The sequence below is a fragment of the Emydura macquarii genome, unplaced genomic scaffold (genome assembly GCF_026122565.2).
Source record: "Emydura macquarii macquarii isolate MOO-44397 ecotype Brisbane River unplaced genomic scaffold, CSIRO-AGI_Emac_v2 contig_295, whole genome shotgun sequence".
Taxonomy (NCBI): domain Eukaryota; kingdom Metazoa; phylum Chordata; order Testudines; family Chelidae; genus Emydura; species Emydura macquarii.
In genome coordinates, this window is record NW_027130432.1 from 8,717,016 (window position 1) to 8,739,100 (window position 22,085).

At 39.7% G+C, this 22,085-nt stretch overlaps 1 protein-coding gene across 9 annotated transcripts in view; it reads right to left on the bottom strand.

Moving 5' to 3' along the window:
• Positions 1-22,085, bottom strand: part of ESRP2 (epithelial splicing regulatory protein 2) — a 94,143-nt gene that overhangs the window by 53,463 nt on the left and 18,595 nt on the right. For 7 of the 9 annotated variants that reach the window (XR_010920449.1, XM_067551583.1, XM_067551598.1 and 4 more), the window contains 10 exons: positions 12,752-12,865; positions 11,477-11,591; positions 10,572-10,670; positions 10,382-10,442; positions 8,660-8,770; positions 6,674-6,806; positions 6,210-6,252; positions 4,955-5,256; positions 1,877-2,098; positions 324-522 (listed from right to left, as the gene is read on the bottom strand). Coding sequence is in view for 8 of the 9 variants with exons in the window: in XM_067551583.1 (XP_067407684.1) it covers positions 324-522; positions 1,877-2,098; positions 4,955-5,256; positions 6,210-6,252; positions 6,674-6,806; positions 8,660-8,770; positions 10,382-10,442; positions 10,572-10,670; positions 11,477-11,591; positions 12,752-12,865 (1,399 nt within the window). In the remaining variant the exon portion in view is untranslated. The remainder of the gene's footprint in view (positions 1-323; positions 523-1,876; positions 2,099-4,954; positions 5,257-6,209; positions 6,253-6,673; positions 6,807-8,659; positions 8,771-10,381; positions 10,443-10,571; positions 10,671-11,476; positions 11,592-12,751; positions 12,866-22,085) is intronic. The other 2 variants (XM_067551572.1, XM_067551588.1) reach the window with 1 other exon arrangement.

Sequence of the window (22,085 nt, forward strand, 5' to 3'; positions counted from 1 at the left end):
AAAAAATCCAATTCCAAACAGGTTTCACTACAGGCAAGTCTACTGCAGAGCTCAGAAGAACAGTACACCCGTAAAAGCAAAGTGCGCAACAAATTCACTGGCGAGGCATCTCTGACATCTATTCACCACCGAAAACATAATAAAAATGCTTCAAATCACTCCCATTATTGCCCCAAAGGAACAACTTCCAATCTCAGCTATATACAGATGGATGATTACTGATCATGGCAAAACCCAAGTCAAAAAGGTGAAAGGCCACAGAGCTTGAGCACCTACCACATGTCAGCCTTTAGCAGCAGAGAGCAGAAGAATTGGAGACTTACATGGTAACTTACATGGCGGTGGGGATAAGCCACTACGATTTAAAGTGCCACCCATTAAAACAAAGTTCATCTCCTCTCCTGAACACTGGAACACTTCCACGTAGCGGTCCTTCATCATTTTCTTGTGACACTTCTGGGCCACCAAAAAGGCTCTGTCAGAAGATTTCATTTGGATAAAGGCATCACCTGATGGTCGTCCCTATGGAATTGAGCAAAAGGGACGCATGAATTTCAGACAAATGTTAAGACCAAGTATTTAGTGACACCCTGCAGCTTTTTCCCCTCTGTTGCCAATGGCTCAACCACTAATAATTTCAAGGAGTGGATTGTCAAACTTACTTCTTTAAATCGTTGGTTATATTTAGCAATGGAGGCAAAACACCACACTACCAATTCCTTTGCCAATAAAAGCATACAGTAAAAACCTTACTTCAGTAAACTATAAAGCCATGTTACAAATTGATTCCCAGGTTGTGGTACTCTGGAGCATAGGACACCATGGCTCTGCTCAGAGACCGGAAAAAACCCTGATAAAAAATGGCTTTTCAACAAACGATAATTGGTTTTTATTAAAAAAATTAATTTTTCAACAGCATTTTTTAAACAAAATATAAATGTTCAATTTTTGGGGTGGAAAGGGTCTCTCTCATTCCCTCCTTTTGGTAGAAAAAAACAGGGGAGAAAGATTCATTTAGAAGATTTCTACTAGTAAAAAAAATGGAAGAAACTGCAGGGGGAAACAAAACGTAAGCCTCTGAAATAAACCCAAAAATTGAAACAGAATTATTAAATTAGAAATGAACACTTTGTCATTTTGAATCTACCACAAAAAGCCTACAAAATCTTGAGACATTTCAAACCAAACTACAAATGTTCTCTTCTTCCAAAATGTTTCACAAAAGCTAAGATTTAATCTTCAAACCAGTCCCAAATTAGCAGCTGTACAAAAAAAACCTGAGGGCTTCCTGTGTACCACACCCCAAAATAGGCGTGTTATGTGAGAACTCCCTGGAACAGGGCAATGCCGCTTTCCATTGACACTGTTGCTGCTCCAGCTTGTGCTGCTGCTACTCAGGTAGCCAGACCAGGCTCACTGCCCCACTACAGTTCTGTAAACCCAGCAGCTAAGCAGGGATATTATTTAAAGTGTCATTTCTACCCTCTATGGTTCCCACAACATTGCACCTACTTGTGCGGGAAGTTTTAAAGATGGCCACCAGTGCAGAGCCATCAGTAGAGATGACTGCCCACAGTTTCCTCCCCTACCAATCCTGGAAGGGGTGGAGCTCAGAATCATCGATTTCCCTTTACCCCGCCGCTGTGTCTGATCCACACAGCAGGAATCAGTGATAGCTATTAAAAGTTTCACAACACCTAAGATCACAGTAAGCGCTATCCCTGTTTTACAGATGATGAAATAGGTATAAAAATGTGGTGTTATTTTTGCAAGGTCACACCAGATCGGAGGCAGAGCCAGGAAGAGAGATCGGATCTGACTCCAGTCTTGGTTTTTAACCAGAAGGCTATCCATCCTCCCTGCAAAGTTCTGTTACCTGTTGATTAAGGACCATGTGAACTCCGTGTGGTTTGATATCTGCTCTCGCATCTCCCATGAATTCCAGGATGTCATCAATGCCAGCTGTGTAAGGAAGGCCACGAAGCCGGACACAGTCACGGATGCTACCAGTGGCAATGGTGTAAGGTGGGGGGATCACAGGAATAATAGGAGTTGGAAGAGTGGGGATCAAAGGTGTTGACAAGTATCTGTTAAGCACCTGGTGGCAAAAAAACATAAGTGGATGGATAAGAATTAAAATGCCATGTTAGGAGCAAGTGGATCTTCAGCATACCATTCCAGACATTCACATATAATCAACTGTTTTAGAATGGCAAAAAATGTTGTATATATAAAATAGTCCTGGCTTCCCCCTCACCTCTGTTTTGACATTTTTTAGTTTCAAATACAGGAGAAAGATCTAAATAGAGCCATTGCCAAATTTAAATTTAGAAGGGTCCATTTAGGTTTCTACCAAACCCATTAAATTAAAGGCAAAGGTAGATTATAGTTAGTTCTTTTACAGGATCCCAAAATGCAGCATTTGAAAAACATCAGTCTCACTGATAAATTGTACCAAAATTCGTACAATTACCAGTTACAGATACTTCATTAAATTAAGCCAATTCACATTCAGCTATGTATCTTTAAAAAGTTTTTTTTGTTGTTTTTCTTTTTAAAGTAAAGAAAAGTTCTACTCTCCTGCTTTCCATAGTAAAGCACTTTACAAGAGCTAAATATTACTACTACTTATTCAATGCTCCCATATTCACAGTGTAGAGTTCCTGAATAAAGAAGAGTAAAAGATGTGGAAGACCTCTCTTCTCATTCCCCCATTGTTAACATTTTATTTGCTCTTTGGTCTCTCCCAAAGGACAAAAAGAGAAAGCGAGAGAGAAAGAGATAATTGGAAACACCATGCACAGCCAGAAGATGCTGCTGGGACTTTATTGTTCAAAAGCTAATTACAGAGTATGAGTAATAAAATAAGTTAGGGTAGACAAACAAGTTACACTGGTAGGTGCAGCAAATAAGAGGCACACTTCAATAGCAGGCTTTAATTTTGTCAGCAGTGATTCAGCCTAGACTGCTCGTACTGTTTCTAATGAAGCAAAACAATCTAATGCCCTAAATATACACGTTACTAAAGGAAAGATCTCTCACCTATCAGCTGGTTATTGTACTGGCTATTGCGATTGTGACTGTTTTAACACTAGCCAGTAGGCTGGCTCTATGGTTGGGCTCCCTGTTGCCATATGAACAACTGGGCTCCAATTCCCGGAAGTGGACTGTTACTCCTTGGATCAGTACAGTATAAGTGCCTCACTCCAGAGACCCCCTCTGGTAAAGCAAGCTGTAGCATTATTCATCCAGTATGAATGCATTTCTTCTTAGCCAAATAGACTTGAGTAGTATGACTTGAGTTTTTAGGTGCTCAGAGGAATTATCCTCCTTCAAGGATACAACAAACAACAATAAAAACACAAGCCAGTGCCATTTCATTTACAAAATGGATTTTACTATAGCCGTGTCAAATTTAATGGACTATTCTCATCATGTCTATGGGCACAATACCGTTGGTAAACACCAACAACTAACATCTAACAGATATTCTTTCACTTGCATCACAGCTTATTTGGGGAAGAGCATACCATACAATATAGCTCAAACAGGAAAAAAAATGCAGAAATTACTGGATGAAATTCTATAGCCTGTGTTATGCAGGAGGTCAGACTAAATGATCATAATGGTCCCTTTTGACCCTAAAGTCTATCAATATCCTATAAACAAGCCGTCTGCCATAACCGGAAGTGTTCTCTCCTTAAATGTGGCAATCTCAAAGGCTCAGCTTGATACATTGTTACTTTCTGAAGTTATGTTTCAGTGAGGTGGGTCAGGGTTAAATTTTACAAATATCAGTAGATATCTATGAAAACAATTTGAGACACAGAAATTAGGTGGAGTGGGGGAGGGAAGGAAAGTCAGGACTTTTTTTTTTTTTTTTTTTTTTTAATTTCTTGGGAATTTGAGAATTTAATTCCTATTCTTCAAAATGTGTTAGGCACTTTTCAAAAACTGTAGGGCTATGGCTACACTGATATCGGCAAAGTCACCACCGTCAGATCGATTTCTCTGGATCGACTGAGCAGTCAGTGAAGACCCGCTCAGTCAATCCAGAAATTGACGTACTAAGACCACCTTCACAAGTGGTGTAGCGCTGCGTCGACGGGAACGCGATTCCTGTCAGTGCAGTGCAGTGCAGTGAAGATGGCACACAGAAGAGGAGCAGAGAAGTCGACAGGAGTAACGCAAGTTTTTTGCGTAGCTTGCGTAACTCCCGTTGACTGCCGCAGAATCTCAGAGGTAAGTGTAGACAGGGTCTCTGTGTCCTTAAAAATGACTGAATTTTAAACAAAATCCTTGACTGTATCGGAGTTTTAACCATACACCACATTACGGTTCCATCTGTAAATGGTTTATAAAGAGTTATAATAGATGTTACAGATATGAGCATTATGTATTATAGATGGGTTATAAGACATCAGTAGAGGGAGATATAAATGAGTATAAACAACTTATAGGAGTCTAATGATTGATTAACCATGTAGTAAAACAATAATTTAATCAACCCTCGTAAGCTATTTATAAAATTAAACAGAATATAAAATATGTTTGGAAAAACTCGGTGGTTAGGCACCACAATTTTGAAAAATGCTTCAGATTTTCAAGAAGCCCAACCACCCCTTAGGGTCCACTGATGATTTTTTAACTTTTATTTTTATATTTAACTGGCTCAAACTTGCAGGGTAAGTGGAGGAAAAGAAATGTATCTGATGATTTCTACTTAATGATATGGGCAGTGTAAAGAAAAAAAAAATCAAGGCAACAAATGTGTGGAAAACCATGAAATCAATAGTGTCTTCTTGGAATTTGATTTATGTAATAGAAAAGCTGCTCCTACTACAGTATTTTTGCAAGACCTAACGTGAATGTCTGCATTTACAAGTACAGGGTAACATTAGAAGATGACAAGAAAAAAATAATTTATCTGGATTTCGTAGCCAGTAATTACAACCTGCTGGACTTCTGCTGCTGTGCTCCTGAAGAGTTCAATGTAACGTTTTCCAAGGATCTCCTTGTGCTTTTTAAGTGCATTCTGTGCATATTCTTCACAGGAAAACAACACAAATGCATCGCCTGTGGGTCTGCCATCTGGGTACTTGACAAAGAGAAGTCCCTCTTTCCCTCCTGTGACTGGACACTCAGGCCCCAGGAACCCCAAGACATCTTCCAGAGTGGCTGTGAAAGGAAGGCCCCTCATCCGGATGATGACTTGATTCTCCTTGGACAAGAACTGGGCCACTTCATTGGAAGTGCCTGGCAGGAGGGAGAATAAAAGTGTGCCCATTTAGTTTGGAAACAGTGAGGAAAAAGAACAACAGACCTAGCAACACAAGGTGGGTGGAAACTACAAGGATATTGCCTGATAAACTACCAGTTCTGTGCAGCCAGGGTACCAGAGAGTTGCTCAGTAACCACATCCTGATGAGAAGCTACCCCTAGCACATTGATTGGTTGCTTAGAGCTGAAGAGCAACACAAAATGATTAAAGAACAAGACAGGAGGATTAATAGCTAACACTAAGCAACAAAACAACTGACAAGGATGGAGACTTTCCCCCACACTCTTTCATGCTCCTGGGTCTACTACTTTTAGTAACAGAATGTGTATGAAAGTATTTCACATTATTCTATTCAAAATAGCGAGAACCAAGAGCTTAGGTACAAGGAATTTCCCATAGCAGAAACCACCTAGGCATCTCTTCTTCCTCTAAGGAAGAAGCAGCTGGGACCATGTTAGTCATGGACATTCTGTCAATAACCCCACAGAAGGGACTCATTATTGTGGTATGTCTACACAGCAACTGGAAGGGTGCTTCCTAGCACAGGCAGACAGACACACACTATTTCTGCTCAAACTAGCATACTAAAATAGCAGCATGGCCGTGACAGCACAGGTGGCGGCTCAGGCTAGCCACCCAACTCTGAATCCCGGGATTTGGATGGGTTTGTACTCATGTGACTAGCATGAGCAGCCACCTGAGACGCCATGGCCATGTCGCTTATTTTTAGTGCACCAGCTCAAGCAGAGCTAGTGTAGGACTGTCTACTTGTACTGGAAAGCACCCAGTATTTGACTCTATGATCTTCTGAAGTGCAAACAGAAAAAGTCACTTGATTAGTCCTTTATGTTCTCACCCAACTGAAGTGTAGAAACCGACCATGTAAACATTACACTTTAGTAAATGTATTTATCTTAAAATAACTCACCTCCAGCAATCTTTAAAAATTCTTCTCCAGTTGCTTTATAAACCTAAAACCAACAAAATGGTTATATTTAAACAACCAAAAGAAATTCAATGGTCAATGCTAAACTGAAAGATAAAGTTTTCCAGAGCTCTGTAAAACTTCAGAATATCTCATTTTTTATAGCTGTCCAGCATTAAAGAATTAACAAAAGTAACTTTTAAAACTCAAATGGAGCATAGGATTTCCAGAAGCAGCTAGTGAGGGTAGAGGTCCAGTTCCCACTGACTTTCAATGGGAGTTGGGAACCTAACTCCCTTAGTTTCTTTTTAATATACCACCCAAAGTTAGTGATAGATAACTCCCCCCCACCCTCCTGATTCTATAGTAAGTCTGTAGACCACAATATTACAATACTGCACTAGTTTACAGCTGGCTGCATTCTCAGCATAGTAGTACTGATATGTTGTCATGCTGTAGTTCTTTACCTCAATATATCTGCTACCCATGTGATGCTTATGTCTTTCCAATGCCAAGTCTCTCTGTTCAGGGTTGACGAATCGCACTAGGGCTTCCCCATTTCGTCTTCCTTGAGCATTCAGACAAAGGGCAACACCGCCTCTGAAAAAGCAAGGACCAAAGTAAAAGCTTGAATCATCAATGCCTTATAATCGATGTAATTACCCACTCTTGTATTCAGCAGAAAAATAGAGGCCAGGCTTTAAGAAAGAGCCTGTACTTTCAAAGTTTTTCTACCAACATTTATTGATTCAAAAATCATTTAAACAAAAAATGGGACTGCCCCCACTTCTTTGGTAGATTAGCGAGGCAAATGTTTTATCACACCATACCATCAATACTTTACAAGGCTTCTCACAGGCAGAAAGTATTTTAAATTTCACCTGCTTGATGTACAGTTAACAAATGAAAGAAATTCACAAAGAACTGAAAAGGTGGATTCGAATGGTAAATTCATATCGGTAATTTAAAAAAAAAAAATCCTTGAAAGAATATGGCAGTTAAAAATCCAGAAAATTTCAAGTTGAACAAATAAATTTGCATAATTTAGAGAATATATAAATATAAAGTTAAGGTACATCCAAACACCCTTAATTCTGATCCCTGCAGCTATACCCCAGGAACAACCAACCAGAACTTTGACTTGACCCCTTCATGTATTAAAATGCTTATTGGGGCAATTATTCTGTACTGTTCCAAAAAGGCATGTACCTCTCAGTAAAGAAATATTGTTAAATACACAGCTATGTTATCTATATACAAGCCTCCTAACATAGAAACCTCACATACAGTACTGCAGGGCAGTCTAATGATTGCCACAGTGCACTAAGTGCAAAATATAAACCTATGTCTCAAACTAATATTCATGTTTTCCACCTTTCATTTCAAACTGCAGAAATATAACAGATTTCCAGAATGTAAAAAGATTTTCTCAAAATTTTTAGGAAATCTTATTCAGAGCTTTGTGAACTCATTAATGGAAAAAAAAAATCACATCTTACAAACTAGGTAAGAGTATACCAAATGGAAAATGAAAGTACAGGGGTGCTGCAGAACCCAGAGAAAAGGTTGTTCTCATTACCTTGGCTCTGCATTTCTAGACTTTTCCAACTTTTCCCCTTCTTAAATTTTGTTTTAAATGTACCACTTCCTGGCTTTCTAGTCTATTATTATTATTTTTAATAAAATTGTGCTAAAAATTTTCCACCTTCTAACTGATACATATTTACAAGTAACTCCCTCCTCCAGTTTACTGTGCTGCGTCTAGGAATTTTCCTCACTTTTTCAAATTAGCATACCTGTAAATTAGAATTATACAAACATTTCTTCCAAACACCACTTGTGGGCTTCTGAGCCCATTCTTCCTAAGAGCTAACCTAGAATCCTGAAACATTAGCCCCAAATTAATTCTTCCCCAATTAGCTCATATGAATCTTTGACTGAATCCTGACTACTGCAGTCAGAGCTTGTACCCGTAGTGATCGCAACAAGTGAATTCATGGTACATGTCCTAATGAAAGAAGTCTCCTATTTTCATTTACTTGTTCAATAAATGCTTTGTTTGCTTCATAGTCTTGTAAGGAGGGTGAAGATGGTATTGTGGTTAAAGACTAAACCTTAAGTATGGGAGTTAGGAAACCTAGATCAGTTCCTCACTCTACCACAAGTCCTGTGAGAGGAATATCCTATTTTATCAATGAGGAAACCAAGCACAGAGGGATTTTGTCTTGCTTGAAGTGATGGTTAGTAATAGCTCCAAGTTTGTACTAATTATTGCACACTAGAAAGGACAAATTAGTAAAGGTAGGGCAAAATCTTTTGTTGAAAACTTTCCTGAATTTTGTGAACTGCAAGGATGAGGAAGACAACACAAAGCTAGGGACTTCCTATTACAAAATAAAGACTGATGATAAAAACAAAGTTACATGGCATTAGACCAAATCTGGCACTCTTACTTGGCAATATTGAGTCCTTTGAAAAACCGGGCAATATCTTGATCTGAAGACTGCCAGGGCAAACCTCTGGCACGTATTACTGTTTCACTGTCTACTGCTTCAGATTTACTACTGCAGAAAAAGAGAATAATAAAATTCAAGGTAATAATTAATCCAAGTTTTCCATTGCACTTTTACCATCAAATTTCATTGCAAGTACCAATTCAGCACGTGAATCACAGAGAATCTCTTAATACTACTGGGGTATTTGGTGTTGGGAATTTTCTAATCATTCCCTTTCTCGACTGAAATGAGAAGCAAGCTGCTATGGATAACACCTACATACTACCCTGAGATACTCTGTGAGGCCATCCCATCACCCAAAAAGGTGTTTTGGTTTTGTTTTAAATTAGCTAGAATGCACAGTAACAAGTCTGCAGGATTTGAATTAGATTTATGGAATGATAGAATTTATGAATTTACGGTCAGTCCATTGGAAGATGGTTGCACACCAACACTATGTTAGATCACATAGGTTTTAGACAGCAGAAAGTACTGCAATTTCTTTCAAAAGCAAAACACATTTTAGATCCCCCTGTTTTTCCCCCCAAGCCACAATTTAGAATAGCACAAATAGATAAAAGCTTAACTCCTCTTAGAAGAAGATGAAGGAATTACATTAATTTAGGAACAGTTTGTCAAGATATAGAGTGAGAATCTCCTGGAAAAGAGAATGGTATCAAATATAACTCGATACATTTCATGGTACTGTTACAAAGGGCAAGCACATCTTAATTGCCACTTTTGATTGGAAGGTGGTAGATTTTCCCTATCCCCATCCCTTCCAGCCTCTTCCTTTCTATAACTTGACTGTGATTTGAAAATTCCAGCAGAGAGAAAGAAAAATAATTCCCTGGTCCCCTGTGAATTATCCACACCAGATTCTGAATGCCCACTCATTAATATACACAGTGCACCACACAATGGGGCGTCATATGAACCTAAATGCACACTGGTTGAGACATCAGCAACAAAAGTGAGGAAGAGTCAAGGTGCAAAATATTTCAGCACTAATCAACTTTTGTTTAACAGTTTGAGTGAGAGCAGCAATCCACAGAGGTCAGAGAATCTGTAGGAGACTTCTAAATAGGCTCTGAGTGGACAGCAAGTAATCAGCATTTACACATCACATAGCGATCTCACTCTTTTTGCCATTAGAGTTCAAAGGCTCCCTTCTACCAAGGACCCAGAATCCCTCCAACACTTATCTTCTGTTCCTTACATTAGCTCCAATTGCAGTTTGTAAGACAGTTTGCAATACAGTGTACAGTACAATTGCTCTCTTTTACCATCCCTTTGTACTGAAAGAAAGAAAATGGTATATAGCATGAGAGGTTATTACTGGTTTAGGGCGTACAAGATACTGTGCCTGTCCATGCTAGAGAAAGTTTCTAAATGTTTATCTTCCACTGACTCAACAACATCAGTGGAACTGAAACCAGTATATTTAAACAGGTATATGGACCACCAGCATTTTATGCACTATATCAATTGCACATGCTCAGTGCAGGGCTACACGATTGTGCTTAAAATACCAGTGGCAGTCTGTCTACACTAGGGCTTCCTACAATGCTACCACCAGTGGGGCTGAACTAGTTTGCAATGATGGAAAATGTCTGCAAAGCTTTCCTAGTGTAACTAAAACCCACATCAACTAAAAATGGTCACAACAAAGGCACTTACCATGGACCTGTTTCATACTTGTATTTCACAGTTTCAGGGTCAGTAAATCTGCAATCTGTAACTAATAAGAGATGAAGTTGAAATATAATCCTGAACACCAACTATTTCAGTAGCAGTGAAAATGCCATTGATGATTTGTTAAGATATTTTGCCTCTACACAAGAGTACCCCACACAAATATCCCACTTACTGCAGGTTTCAGAAAGCATGTTGAAAATAATAGCCACCATGGTTTTCACTTGCCACACACCAAAGTCCTCCTCTGTTTCATCTGTCTCTAAGCCTATATCTATGCAGCGAGTCAAAGAAAATAAAAAGGATTTCACAATCATTGTCAACAAGTTATAAGGCTTTGTTAGTGTCAACACAAACTGGCAATCCAATTGGATCGACTTTAACAGCAGCATGTGACCACTGTATATGTGTCACTCTGCTCTTACACTAGTTAATATTCACTTTACTGGTCAACATTCTGAAAACTACTGATAGCTGACATCACCTCAGTGTTAAGAGTTTACAAAAGTCAGACTCATTCCTACTATCCCTGGTAAACACACCTGATCTTTTGCTGAGTTTGGCTGGGCCATAAAATTCTTCCCTTGGAGTAAGGAGTATGTTACATCAGCCTGCCTCTGAGTCAGAGGCTCAGAACTATTACCAACTGCAAGCACTAATGCAGGGGTGTGTGTAGCTTCAGGTGCTTTTTCCCAGAGAAGGTAATTTTACTCAGGTGCTAGGTAGGCATTTTCTTATAAGGCAAAGTTAGTATCAATATCTCAAAGAGTTAAAAAATCCTGTAAGTGTACTGAACCCATTTTAAATCTCATTACTAGACAGAAGACTAAATGTGAAATAGTGTCCTTCCTTGAATGCAGGGAACTAGACTAGAAGACCACTCAAAGTCCCTTCCAGTCTTATGATTCTATGAAAACTAACAGCTCAAGATTACAACACTATCTTCCAGGGTATGTTAAAGACTTCTTCCACTCTACACAGAGATGATTTTTTAAAATCAGCTTCTTGATTAATTTACTGGGATGCAAATTACAACAATTGCTTGGAGAATTTTTGTTTAGAAGTGACATCAAAGGATACATTCTGCCATGGATTTGATAGTTTGATCCTTCACGGGGGCTGAATTGGGGTAGCACATGTGAAACTCTTTGCATAGATCATAAAATGAATAAAAGCAGTCCGACAGCAGGAAGTTCTACAAGAAGGAAGGAAGAAAATAAGTCAATATTATGAATGCCACATCCCAGTAAAGGACAATTAGGTTTTTTAGGGCTGAACAAGGCTCTTACCTGACCATAGTTATACATATCATATAAAACAAAAATTTATGATATCTGTTCTTTCCCACTCTAATTACAGAGCTGCATGTCACTCTTTTGATCAAGGGAGACCAATTTAGTTCTCATCACCAACTTCTAATAGCTGGTGCTACTGACTGCAAGGATATAGGCCTCTACAGTTGCAAATCAGAATAGCTTCCCAGATGTAAATCCATGCAAAACAGTTACTAGTTTTAAAAACCTAGTGGTGGTGTTATATTAAGGTTGCCATTTAGGATATTGTATCTTTTCTTCTGTGCCCTCAGCCAAAAGCAAGACGACTCCAAAAGGTAAGCATCACAGGATGAAAAACAGTAAAGCATACTTTCCAATCACTTGATCCAATGTAGGACATAACAAATTTCTGTAAAAAAGTGCTGCATTAAACATTATTCCTCCCTTCCCATAAATAAACAAGCTAAAGTGAAAAGGTGATAATCCAGGTCTAAATTCAGCAGTCTCTCTCTGCTAGTGCTTTGAAGATCAATTTTAATCCAACCAATAGCACTCACCTTTGTTAGGATCGAATCGTTAAGAGAAGTAATGAGAATCCTATTGGGAAATTACAGAAGCCGAAGTCTGAGGGTTGTAGTAAAGAGGTTTTAATAATGTTTAAATATGTTGTGGGGATGGCGTGTGGGGGAGAAGTACCTCACATTTGAGTGAGACCCATCCCTATACCTGATAGAAACTCAGTTCTATCTCCAATATTTTTGCAGGAGAAAGAGGGGAATAGGGAGAAGGGATGAAGAGTCCTTTTAATCTACTGCCTTTCCATATTTTCTCTGCTTTACACTCAACACCTTTGGGGCCCCATTACTATAGCCACTATCCTCCCAGCCAAGAAGACGACTTTTTCTAGAGTTAATCAACGCAACTGCTTTATTAGTAACAGGGGCCACCAATAAATATTACTGAAACCATTTGCTTCCTAGAGTAGGATTATATGTCTCAGGTGTATAAGTAACATACAGGATTTTTTTTTTTTTGTTGGTCTGAAATAGAGGACTGCCTTTCTTTCACACTGATCTCATACCTTTTTGGATGCTTCTGGGTGCAGAACCTGCCGAATGAGTAACTGGCCATCTGTGCAGAGTGTATAAGAGCTTCTTCCCAGTAACTTCAAATCACTGGATACCAGCTGGCTAAACTAAAAATAAAGTGGTAAAGTTCATTTTTATTCATGGTTCAGCTTGTCAGTTCATCTTACTGCTTTACCATTTTATTTACTAAATGTATTTCCAAACACAAAAAGGAAATTGAAATGCAGTGAATCTTTGAAAGATCATAACTGGTAGAAGAGAGGGGCTCCCATCATCTGAAGGGCAGCAAACAGACATTAGCATTTACAGGACAGAGCTTTAGACCACAAGGACAATTCCCCCTCCCCCACAAAAACAGAAAGATAGCATTTGAATGGAGTTAAAATTGCTGGAAGCTGCTGTAACTGTAACAGTAAGGTTCAAACATTTGAACTCCTTACTATCAAAACAGTTTTCTGTGGAAAGTAAGAGTATATTAGACCAAGCATAACACTGATTTTGCAACACCACTTCTTGACCTAAATTAGCCCCAAGTCTTATTTTGTTTTTTTAAGCTTAAATCGAAAAAACCCTAAGAGCTAGGATCCTACTCTTTAGAATTTATTGATATTTAAACAATTGCACGCTAATCAAAACCAAATAAATTGAGGTCTGATGTCTTGAGAAATGGATTTGTAAGAGTCTATGCAAAGACAAAAGAATGTCAGAGATATGGTACAGTACACATTAACACAAAGCTGTCCTGTCCTTTTAGCCTCCTCACTAGGAAAAGGATTGTTTGCCCTTGATTTCTGGATTGTTGAATGTTATTTTCCATCCTTGTACATTAATTTGTATTCTTCTGACATATACCAGTGTTAGAGGCCCTCCCTACAATAATTAACAAATGTATTACCATAACTAACAAGCTACTATTTACTGATTCGATAAGCAGAGATAATTTTCAAGGGGACAAACATAATTAGTTTAAACTTCCCCCTGATGCAACCCCCTCCCTGCAAGAATGTATGCATTGTACCGCAAACATAGCAATAAATAATAGTATGATTCAGCATACACGTTTCTCTTATCAATGGCTTTTCCTTGCAGTTTGCTTTGTAGAATACTGAGTATCTTTACATTATGGCTTCACCTATTCATTTATAGACAGGCATACATGGCACTATATAGACCCATAATCCGCCTCTGGTCTGCAGACATTAGACTTTAAAGGCTTGATTCTGCTGCTATTATACAAGCAATTAGCCAAATGAGATCAACTCTGTGAGCAAAAGTTGCAGTATCAGGCTCTAAGCCATAACAAGGAGACACAAGGCCAGAGCATGTGGGTGGTTAAAGCAGGGTACTTTTTGCAGCACCCTCATTAGGTCTACTTTTTTGGTAATTAATTGTTTATTGTTTTAATGTTTGCAGACAAAGTTGAAAGTGGACATGAAGGAGGGTGCAGCTTGTTTGGCATCATGGTTAATATAAAAGTGTTTATATTAACAGATTCATACAGCTTAAGATGAGGGCTACTTCTGTGCAAAAACTAAAGGTTCAGGTTCAGTCCTGGTTTGAAAGGGCGCAGCTTCTACTGATTTCAATGGGAGTTCCACCAGCTTATGTCAGGACTAAATTTTGCCTCCTATGTTGGGATGTATTCTACTAAGAGTCTGCCTGAAAAGACAGAGAGAGAAAGAGATTCTCCTCCTCTGAGTGGCTATCATAGGGTAAGGTCAGAGCCACTGGCACTAGGCTTACCATACTTCAGGTTCCCACAGATAGGACCCTGAGGGAAGGGGAGCTTCAGGGGATATCTGCAGTGTGGGTAGGGGTACTCCCTGGAGGTGGATGGGCAGGATGGAGCCAGCAGCAGCCGTTAGCACCTCCCTATGGGAACCCCTCCCTGGGGATGGGAGCCTGCAGCTGTAGCTGCAAGGGAATAGACCCATCAGCTGCTGGTGCAGGGGAGGGACCAATCAGGATCAAAAGAGCAAACATTCCTTTCCCTTATTTCCTTCCCCCTGCAGGAGCTACAGGCAGGCAGGCCTACATCCTTGCACCCCTCCCAGACTCCTCTCAGGTGCCCCTACTCTTCAGCAGATTCAGGATTCAAGTATTCTGCCCCATCTGATACTCTCTTGCATGGATGGATCATTAGAGGTGAAGGAAGAAGGTTAAGTACCTCCACGAGCCTACAAACTGTACAGTGGCAGGTTCCTAGCAAAGCAGCCAGGTCACTAATGATGCTTTTCTCCCTCCTAGCCCTTTTCTTATCGAGGATGCATTTGCACTCATGTGGAGATGGCAGCTCGGAACTCAAAATTGACTGTTTAATCCCTTTCATTAAAACAAAACCAAAATCACACCAAACCAACTGGGCGGTTTGAATCTGAAGAGGATTTGGTTCTCATGCCAAAAAAGTACAAATATCTTTGATATGCTGATTTGACCTAAAATTGCACTGTTCAGCAAGATAGCTGCCAAAGTCGTAGCCTAAAATTATTTACCTTTCATGCACGCACACTACTGAACTGAGAAAAATGATAATCTGCCTCCTTTAACATTAAACAAATAATTGGAGATGCTGTATTTTTCTACAGTTTGTTTTATAGGTGTGTAGCGTGGCACCAAGAACATTTGATTCATACTGTGACCACAGAATGAGAGTCAGGGTAAGAGTTTACTGGGGCAGAAGCCACTGTAACTAGAGTAGCACAGAAGGCACGTACACATACAACATATAGTCTCGAGAAGACAAACTCTGTACTTCAAGACCAGTATAGATCCCTTCCCAAAATATGAACTGATCTGCTTAGTAAGATTCTATATAGCAAACCGCACAGCCTCTCTCAGCCTGTGAAACCTACTCCAGTCAATAAACAACATAATTGTTTCATGAACCTGGAACACAACCATTTTGAGGCATGTATTTTTGTGCCACTCTATACAAAGGCTATTGAGTATCAATACTCAGGTTTTCATTCCTACCCAGCACATATCTATTTTAAGCATTTACTAATCCTTGGTATGCCATTGGCAACCACTGGAAACTGTAGCTTAAATGTTTTAGGGCCAGAGTTTCAGACATTTTACATGTACAATTACATGTCTTAGTACCACAATTTAACAGAGACTGAGTTCTTTGGTTTTTGAATTGCAATGGTGCCCAAAGGCTGGAGTAAAGATCAGAGTCCCACTGTGTTTGGTGCTGCGCCCACACAGCAGACAACACGATCCTGTGAAAATCATATACTGAGCTCATTTTGCTTGCCATGATGGTAATTGCACAAGCAAGTTATGTAGTGGTGCTGAGAGGCATTGAATATGATGGAAACCACTTCAAGAGAGGAGGCACAGTAGTCCCCCATAGCACTCCAAGTTCCAGCACCTATGCAATTGTGTGCATAATTTACACACATTTTGCACATGGAACTGCATGCCTGCAGCTTCTAAATAACTCTGCTCTGCCCTTCCCTTCCCTTCCCTCCTAGCATTCACAGGAGTTCAGTTGGCTTCCACATTCAGATAGGGCTGCTGAATGAAATTGACACCAGGAAAGAGATGAACCAAAATCTTAAAATGGTTCAGAGTCACATTTTGCACCAGTAGCACAGTCTCACTATTCCCTAAAGCAATCAAATCCACAAAGAGATTAGCCAGTTTAAAAGGTTATGTTACAAGAACAGCTTTAAATTTCTTCAAATGAAAGATTTGGGGGTATTTTTAAATGAAAAACAAGTTGGACAAGCAGTTTTTCCCTCCCCAAAAAAATTCATTTGATAAAAAAATTCAAAAGTAATTTGAAATTAAAAAAAATTATTTTGAAAAACAATTTTAATAGTAAGACATTTCTCCCATCTCTCAAAGAGATCTCTTCTCCTCCAAGGAAAATTTGGAAAAAAAATTAAAAGGTTTGAGTAAAATGGTCTTTTCTCACTTTTTAATCTTAAAAACCAGACACTCTTCTCTGTCCCCACCTCCAACACACTCTTGCTGTGTAAAAAAAGAGGGAAGGGGATGAGACAGTAAGTTTGGGAAAGATACTTTTAGATTTCTCTCACTTGTTCATCTTTCCCTCCAACCTCCATGGGAAAAGTGTATTTTAAGAACAAAAATAATTTTTTTTCTTTTTCCAGTGTAACACGCACACATACACACACACTTTGCCAGTGGGGGGCTCAAAGCATCATTTTCTTCCAAATTTTCATTTTTTAAAAACAAATGTGAAAGTGAGAGAACATTTCCCACCCCACGCACCTCTCACTAATTTTTTTCTTCACTGGAACAAAACAGAAATAACACACATGCAACAAAAACAACCTCAACCTCTTAAGAAGTGAAAGTGAAAAAAATGTAAATCATTTTCTTTTGACGTTTTCACAACCTCTCTCTGTCTACAGTCTCTCTTTCATACACAAAGTTTCAACTAGCTCTATCCACTATGGGCTCAGAAGGATGGTCTCCTAGAATATTTAGCCTGCTGCTCAAGAATTCATATTTGGAATGGATGAGAGTCAAAGGTCTGAGGAACATGAAACACAGTAGGTTATTGTTTCTTTCAGCCACTGCATAAAACCCAGAGATCAAGATCTAAGAGTGCTCAAAATACCTCAACTGCAGCATAAACACCACAGCAAGACAAGCAAATTCCAGAGGGGTGGAAGCCCATTAGAGGTGCAGCTCTAAAAACTGCCACATCCACAGCGCAGTAGCAAGAGCCTCCCTGTAACAGTGGAAAGTGGGGAGCAGGATTTTTCTCATTACATGCAGCACCTTATCCTTTTTGCTGTAACTATTGTCTATGATAGATACAATATTGAACAAACATTTGCAAAGGGAGGGTGGGGGGAAAGGCCTAGAATTAGCTTTTGAGTTGAGCTTTGTGCCTGATGCTCCTGAAGATGCAGAGAGTCCATACAAAAGGAGTGCAAGCAGAAGATATTTTAAATTGAATGGAGAGCTGGTGAAGGAGACAGATTCAGGAGAGCTATTTTATGTGGCAGGAGAATGAAGAGTGATTATGTAAAGTGACAGATGAGCCCAATACTAGATGAGCAGAGGGGATAAGAGAGGGAATAGAGGCAGCATTTGCAAAATGGATTGAACCAAGTCCAAGGTGGGTTGTTTTTCTAAAATGATCACAGGGTATTTACACTGCATCTTTATAAACAGTCACAGTGAAAACTAATGTAGCAACACCCATGTCTACAGCTAGAGATATGGGACTGTCAGTATTGTTGATACAATCACCCACTTTAATTAACAGAGGTTTAGACTATACCAGCTAAAAACTGCCTCGTAGAAAGTTGACAATTATCAGATTCAAAGACTAATTTAATAAAGACATACTGAGCGACTGGTTAAGAGGAATAACAAAAAGTAGCAGAGAGTAGTCCCACCGGCCTCCTCCACCCATAACAATCTGAACAGGTGCTGAGGTCTGGGATGTTCGAATATGAACAGAGTAGCTCAATCTCAACTCTCCTTACCACCGCGTCACATAGGGAACTACAAAGATTCAAGGAAACAGTTCTAGCCAAGTCCAGTGTCTATTCAAATAGAGTCAGAGCACATCACTATAGAAGAGGTTATCAAACTGCACTGAAATAAAAGCCAGGAAATTCAGGCTTCCAGTTAAAATGCTGCCTTCTGCTTTCCCTCTTGTGCCTAAGAATTTCAGGGCCCACCTCAAAACAATTACATTACACGCATTTGTGTGTGTGCTGCAACAGGTTACAGGGAAAATTAAAGCCAGAGTCAGCTTTACACTATGGTTTCCAGGCTTTTGTAGGCTTCAGTGTAGTTTGTACAGCAGGCTGTCTGTATCTCTGCTTATTTCTTACCACTTTCCCCCTGTGCCCTTGGCTCCACTAATGAAATCCACCTCACTTCCTCACTCGTCTTTACCCTTTTCTTTCGCGATGCCCTTCCTCTATTTTTACATGCAAGGCACATGCCCTCAAAACTCATTTCTTCCACAAGTCTGACAAATGCTAGCGTCTGTCAGCAACATGCTGACACCACCCCACTATCATAAAAAAAAAAACTCTGATATCATCTGGGTGTCTCAGTGCATTTTCACAGCCACTCTGTCTTTTTAGACTGTAAGCTCCTCAGAGCATGGAGAGCATCTTTGTGTGTGCATTCTGCAGGGCCAGTCACTTTGGCGATGCTTTAATCAATCATTTCATGCATAGAGAAATCATTTAGTAGTCCAACTGTGAAAAAAAAAAGTTCAACAGAAAGAAGTTCTGTTGCAAACAAGCTGCTTTGTACTTAACCTCTCTGAAGCCAAGATGCTTCTTAGAGGAAGAGGGCGGGGGGGAGGGGAAGGGAGTGTTTGAATGCAAGATTGAAAAACTGGCTGAACAGGATTCTGGTCATGTAGCTGAGAGTACAGAGAAGTGGAGAGACATGTTTAGCCAGCAGCATGCTGGATGGGAGCCAGCACAGACTGCTATGTTTTCTTCAGATCAGTCCCAAGTGGCTGAAATGACACAGCCTCCTTCATGTTGCCTTACCTATGACTGAACAAACAAGCTGTGGATGTTAGAGAAATGTGAGGATTCTTCAGCGGGCTTTTTCCATAGTTATGATTTATAAAGAGCTAAAATAAGACACTAACTGTTTAGATTTCCCTGTCTCTCCCTCCCCCCCCCCCCCCAAACCCCAAATACTCATACAAATGCTAGGCTGGCAGTTGATGGGTAGGGGAATCCAAATTAAATAAGTTCACTCTGTCTTTACTGAGGCAGACATGTAACCCATGGTTTTACATACACATGAACAATAAATGTTCAACTTTTCTCTTAATTCAGTACTATAGAGGGCCTGGAGCAGGGATGAATGTCACATACACTGAATAATATAATCATATTTATAATAACTGTCTGATTATATCCAGCTAAATTCAAGTTAATTTTAAAGCATGTACATTTATTCTTTTTTGTGTAAAATACACGGTAGCAATTTTGATTTTGAGTCTAACTTCAGCGTGGGTCACTTTTTGCTTGCAGCATCTCATGTATTGTCTTCTTTTGCAATAACAAGAAGTGTGAAAGAACAGAATCAAATTGTTAAAAAAATTAGCCAGCCACAAGACAGGTTTATTTTTGATGGTGTCATGAAGTACTATGTTGTATTTTGAAACAAATCACACATTGTGTACATTTTAACGTGAAAACTCTGAGATAAGAAAGTCATTGCAATCCTACAGCTTCTGCTTGGATAGGCAAGGCTATCATAACCCTTGCCCCAGGGCCTGATCCTGAGAGAGACCAAATAACCACAACTCCTATTGCTAAAAAAAAAAAAAAATCAATGTTTATGGGAGTCACAGGTACTGAGACCCTAAGAGGAGACTTCCTTTGCCCCTTGCACATGTGCATTTTGCTCACGCTGTGGTTGGGATAAGGGTCCATACGTGGATGCCATCATCACTTAAAGACTTTTAAAAAACGCATACAATCCCATTACAATACAAGAGTCTCCAAGAGTCTCATATTGGTGAGAAGTAATGGTAGACTAGAGGTATCCAACAGGAGAGCAACAACAGCTCAAAAACTCCAATGGCCCTTTTAAAAAAGTCAATTAGAGTTACTGGCAATGCTTAAACACACTACGTGAAATCTTATAAACAGAATTCATCAGCTTATTACTAGGCATAGGCATTACAATATTCTACGTTCCAACACTCACCGACTTCAGGAATATTCTCATTTGCACTTTGTGTGTTGGGCCCTTTTTATGAGCGATCCACATTTCAGTTTCAATCCTTAAACTGAACCAATAGTTTTCTGCTCCTTTACACCTTAATTCTTAAGTATGTCTGCCTTATCCATGCAATGAAGAATTTAAAGTGTGTCAATACTATAAAAAGGTGTGTAGATTGTGTTTCAATAGTATTTGCAGGCACGATAAACCTTCATTATGCCAGGTAACTTTTAAACAGAGAATCTATAGTAAGTCTTTTCCTTTGTTCAGCTATTAACTGTTACTCCACACAGCTGACAATGGGTACATAGTGACCTTGTATTGAAAACACCATGTGCAAAAAAGTATAATCCATCAAGTTATGGCTAATTTCTTTCTGCTTCTGGCAACATAGAAGAGCTACTGTATCTGGATACTACTCTGAGTTGGCCTGGCACAAAAAGAAACATTCTAGTGGTTATAATCCTCCACAAGGGGGAAGCTTCAAAGTTAATAACATAATTAGGGAGAAAATACACAGGTCGAACCCTCCCACTTGAAATTTTATATTTTTTTGTTTTTTTGCCCTATTGCACAGACATCTGGGAAGCACTGTCCAGAGGTTAGGATGCTAGCCTGGGAACCAAGAGAAGGATGTTCAATCCTCTGTTCTGCCACAGATTTCCTGTGTAATCTTGGGCAATTATTTAGTTGCTCACTCTGTGCCTCAGTTCCCATTCTACCTCACAGAGGTGGTGTGAGAAATACATTAAAGACTGAGGCACTCAGATCTTATGATAACGGGGGCCATAAAGATGCATACTATAAATTGATATACTGCTTCTCCAAACCGAGTCATAGTTCTAATCCAATTTTAAAATCAGTTTCAGAATTTGCAAGTTTAACAAGAGTAAAATATGACCCTAATATCGGATAGAAGCAAAACTGAGCACTGAGTTTACAATCACTATAAATATCTTCCTTGAGGAATATTATGTCACTTGCTAATGGATATTAATCTTATCTCCTATTACTGTTGCATTTGCTGCCACTCCGATGTCAGTAAAATAGCTAGGATGCAGTAGAGTTTCTGCTCATTTTTAAAGTCAATTTAATCTATATCCAGTGTTCATATGAAAGAAACTGATTAACGTATCATGGAATCAGTTAATTGTAAAGACTAACCCATTCCATCGTCTTGATAATTGGCATATGCTGAGGGATAATCTCTGCCAGCAGCTCCCCTCCCCCTCACTGCAGCCAGATGGAAGGAGTTCAGCGAGGATCTCCCGTCCCCCTGGCTGCTGCAGGGAAACCATGCGCTCCACCTGGGTCCCTAGGCAGCAGCTCCCTTCTGCAGCCGGGGGATGGGAGATCAGTACTCGCTTCCCTCTGGCTCCAGCAGAGACCCCAGCACCTAAGGACCCAGGCAGAGCACCTTGCTGTGCTCCTTGCTAATGCCAGGGGGAGGGGAGTGCTGATCTCCCATCCCCTTGGTTGCAACAAGGAGCCGGAACCGGCAATACACTCCGTCTGGGTACTTAGGCAGCAGCTCCCTGCTGCAACCAGCGGGAGGGGAGCCACGGGGGACTATGGGTTGGGAACCACAGTGAACAGAACAGGTAATCATCAAGTGATCCATCCATCACC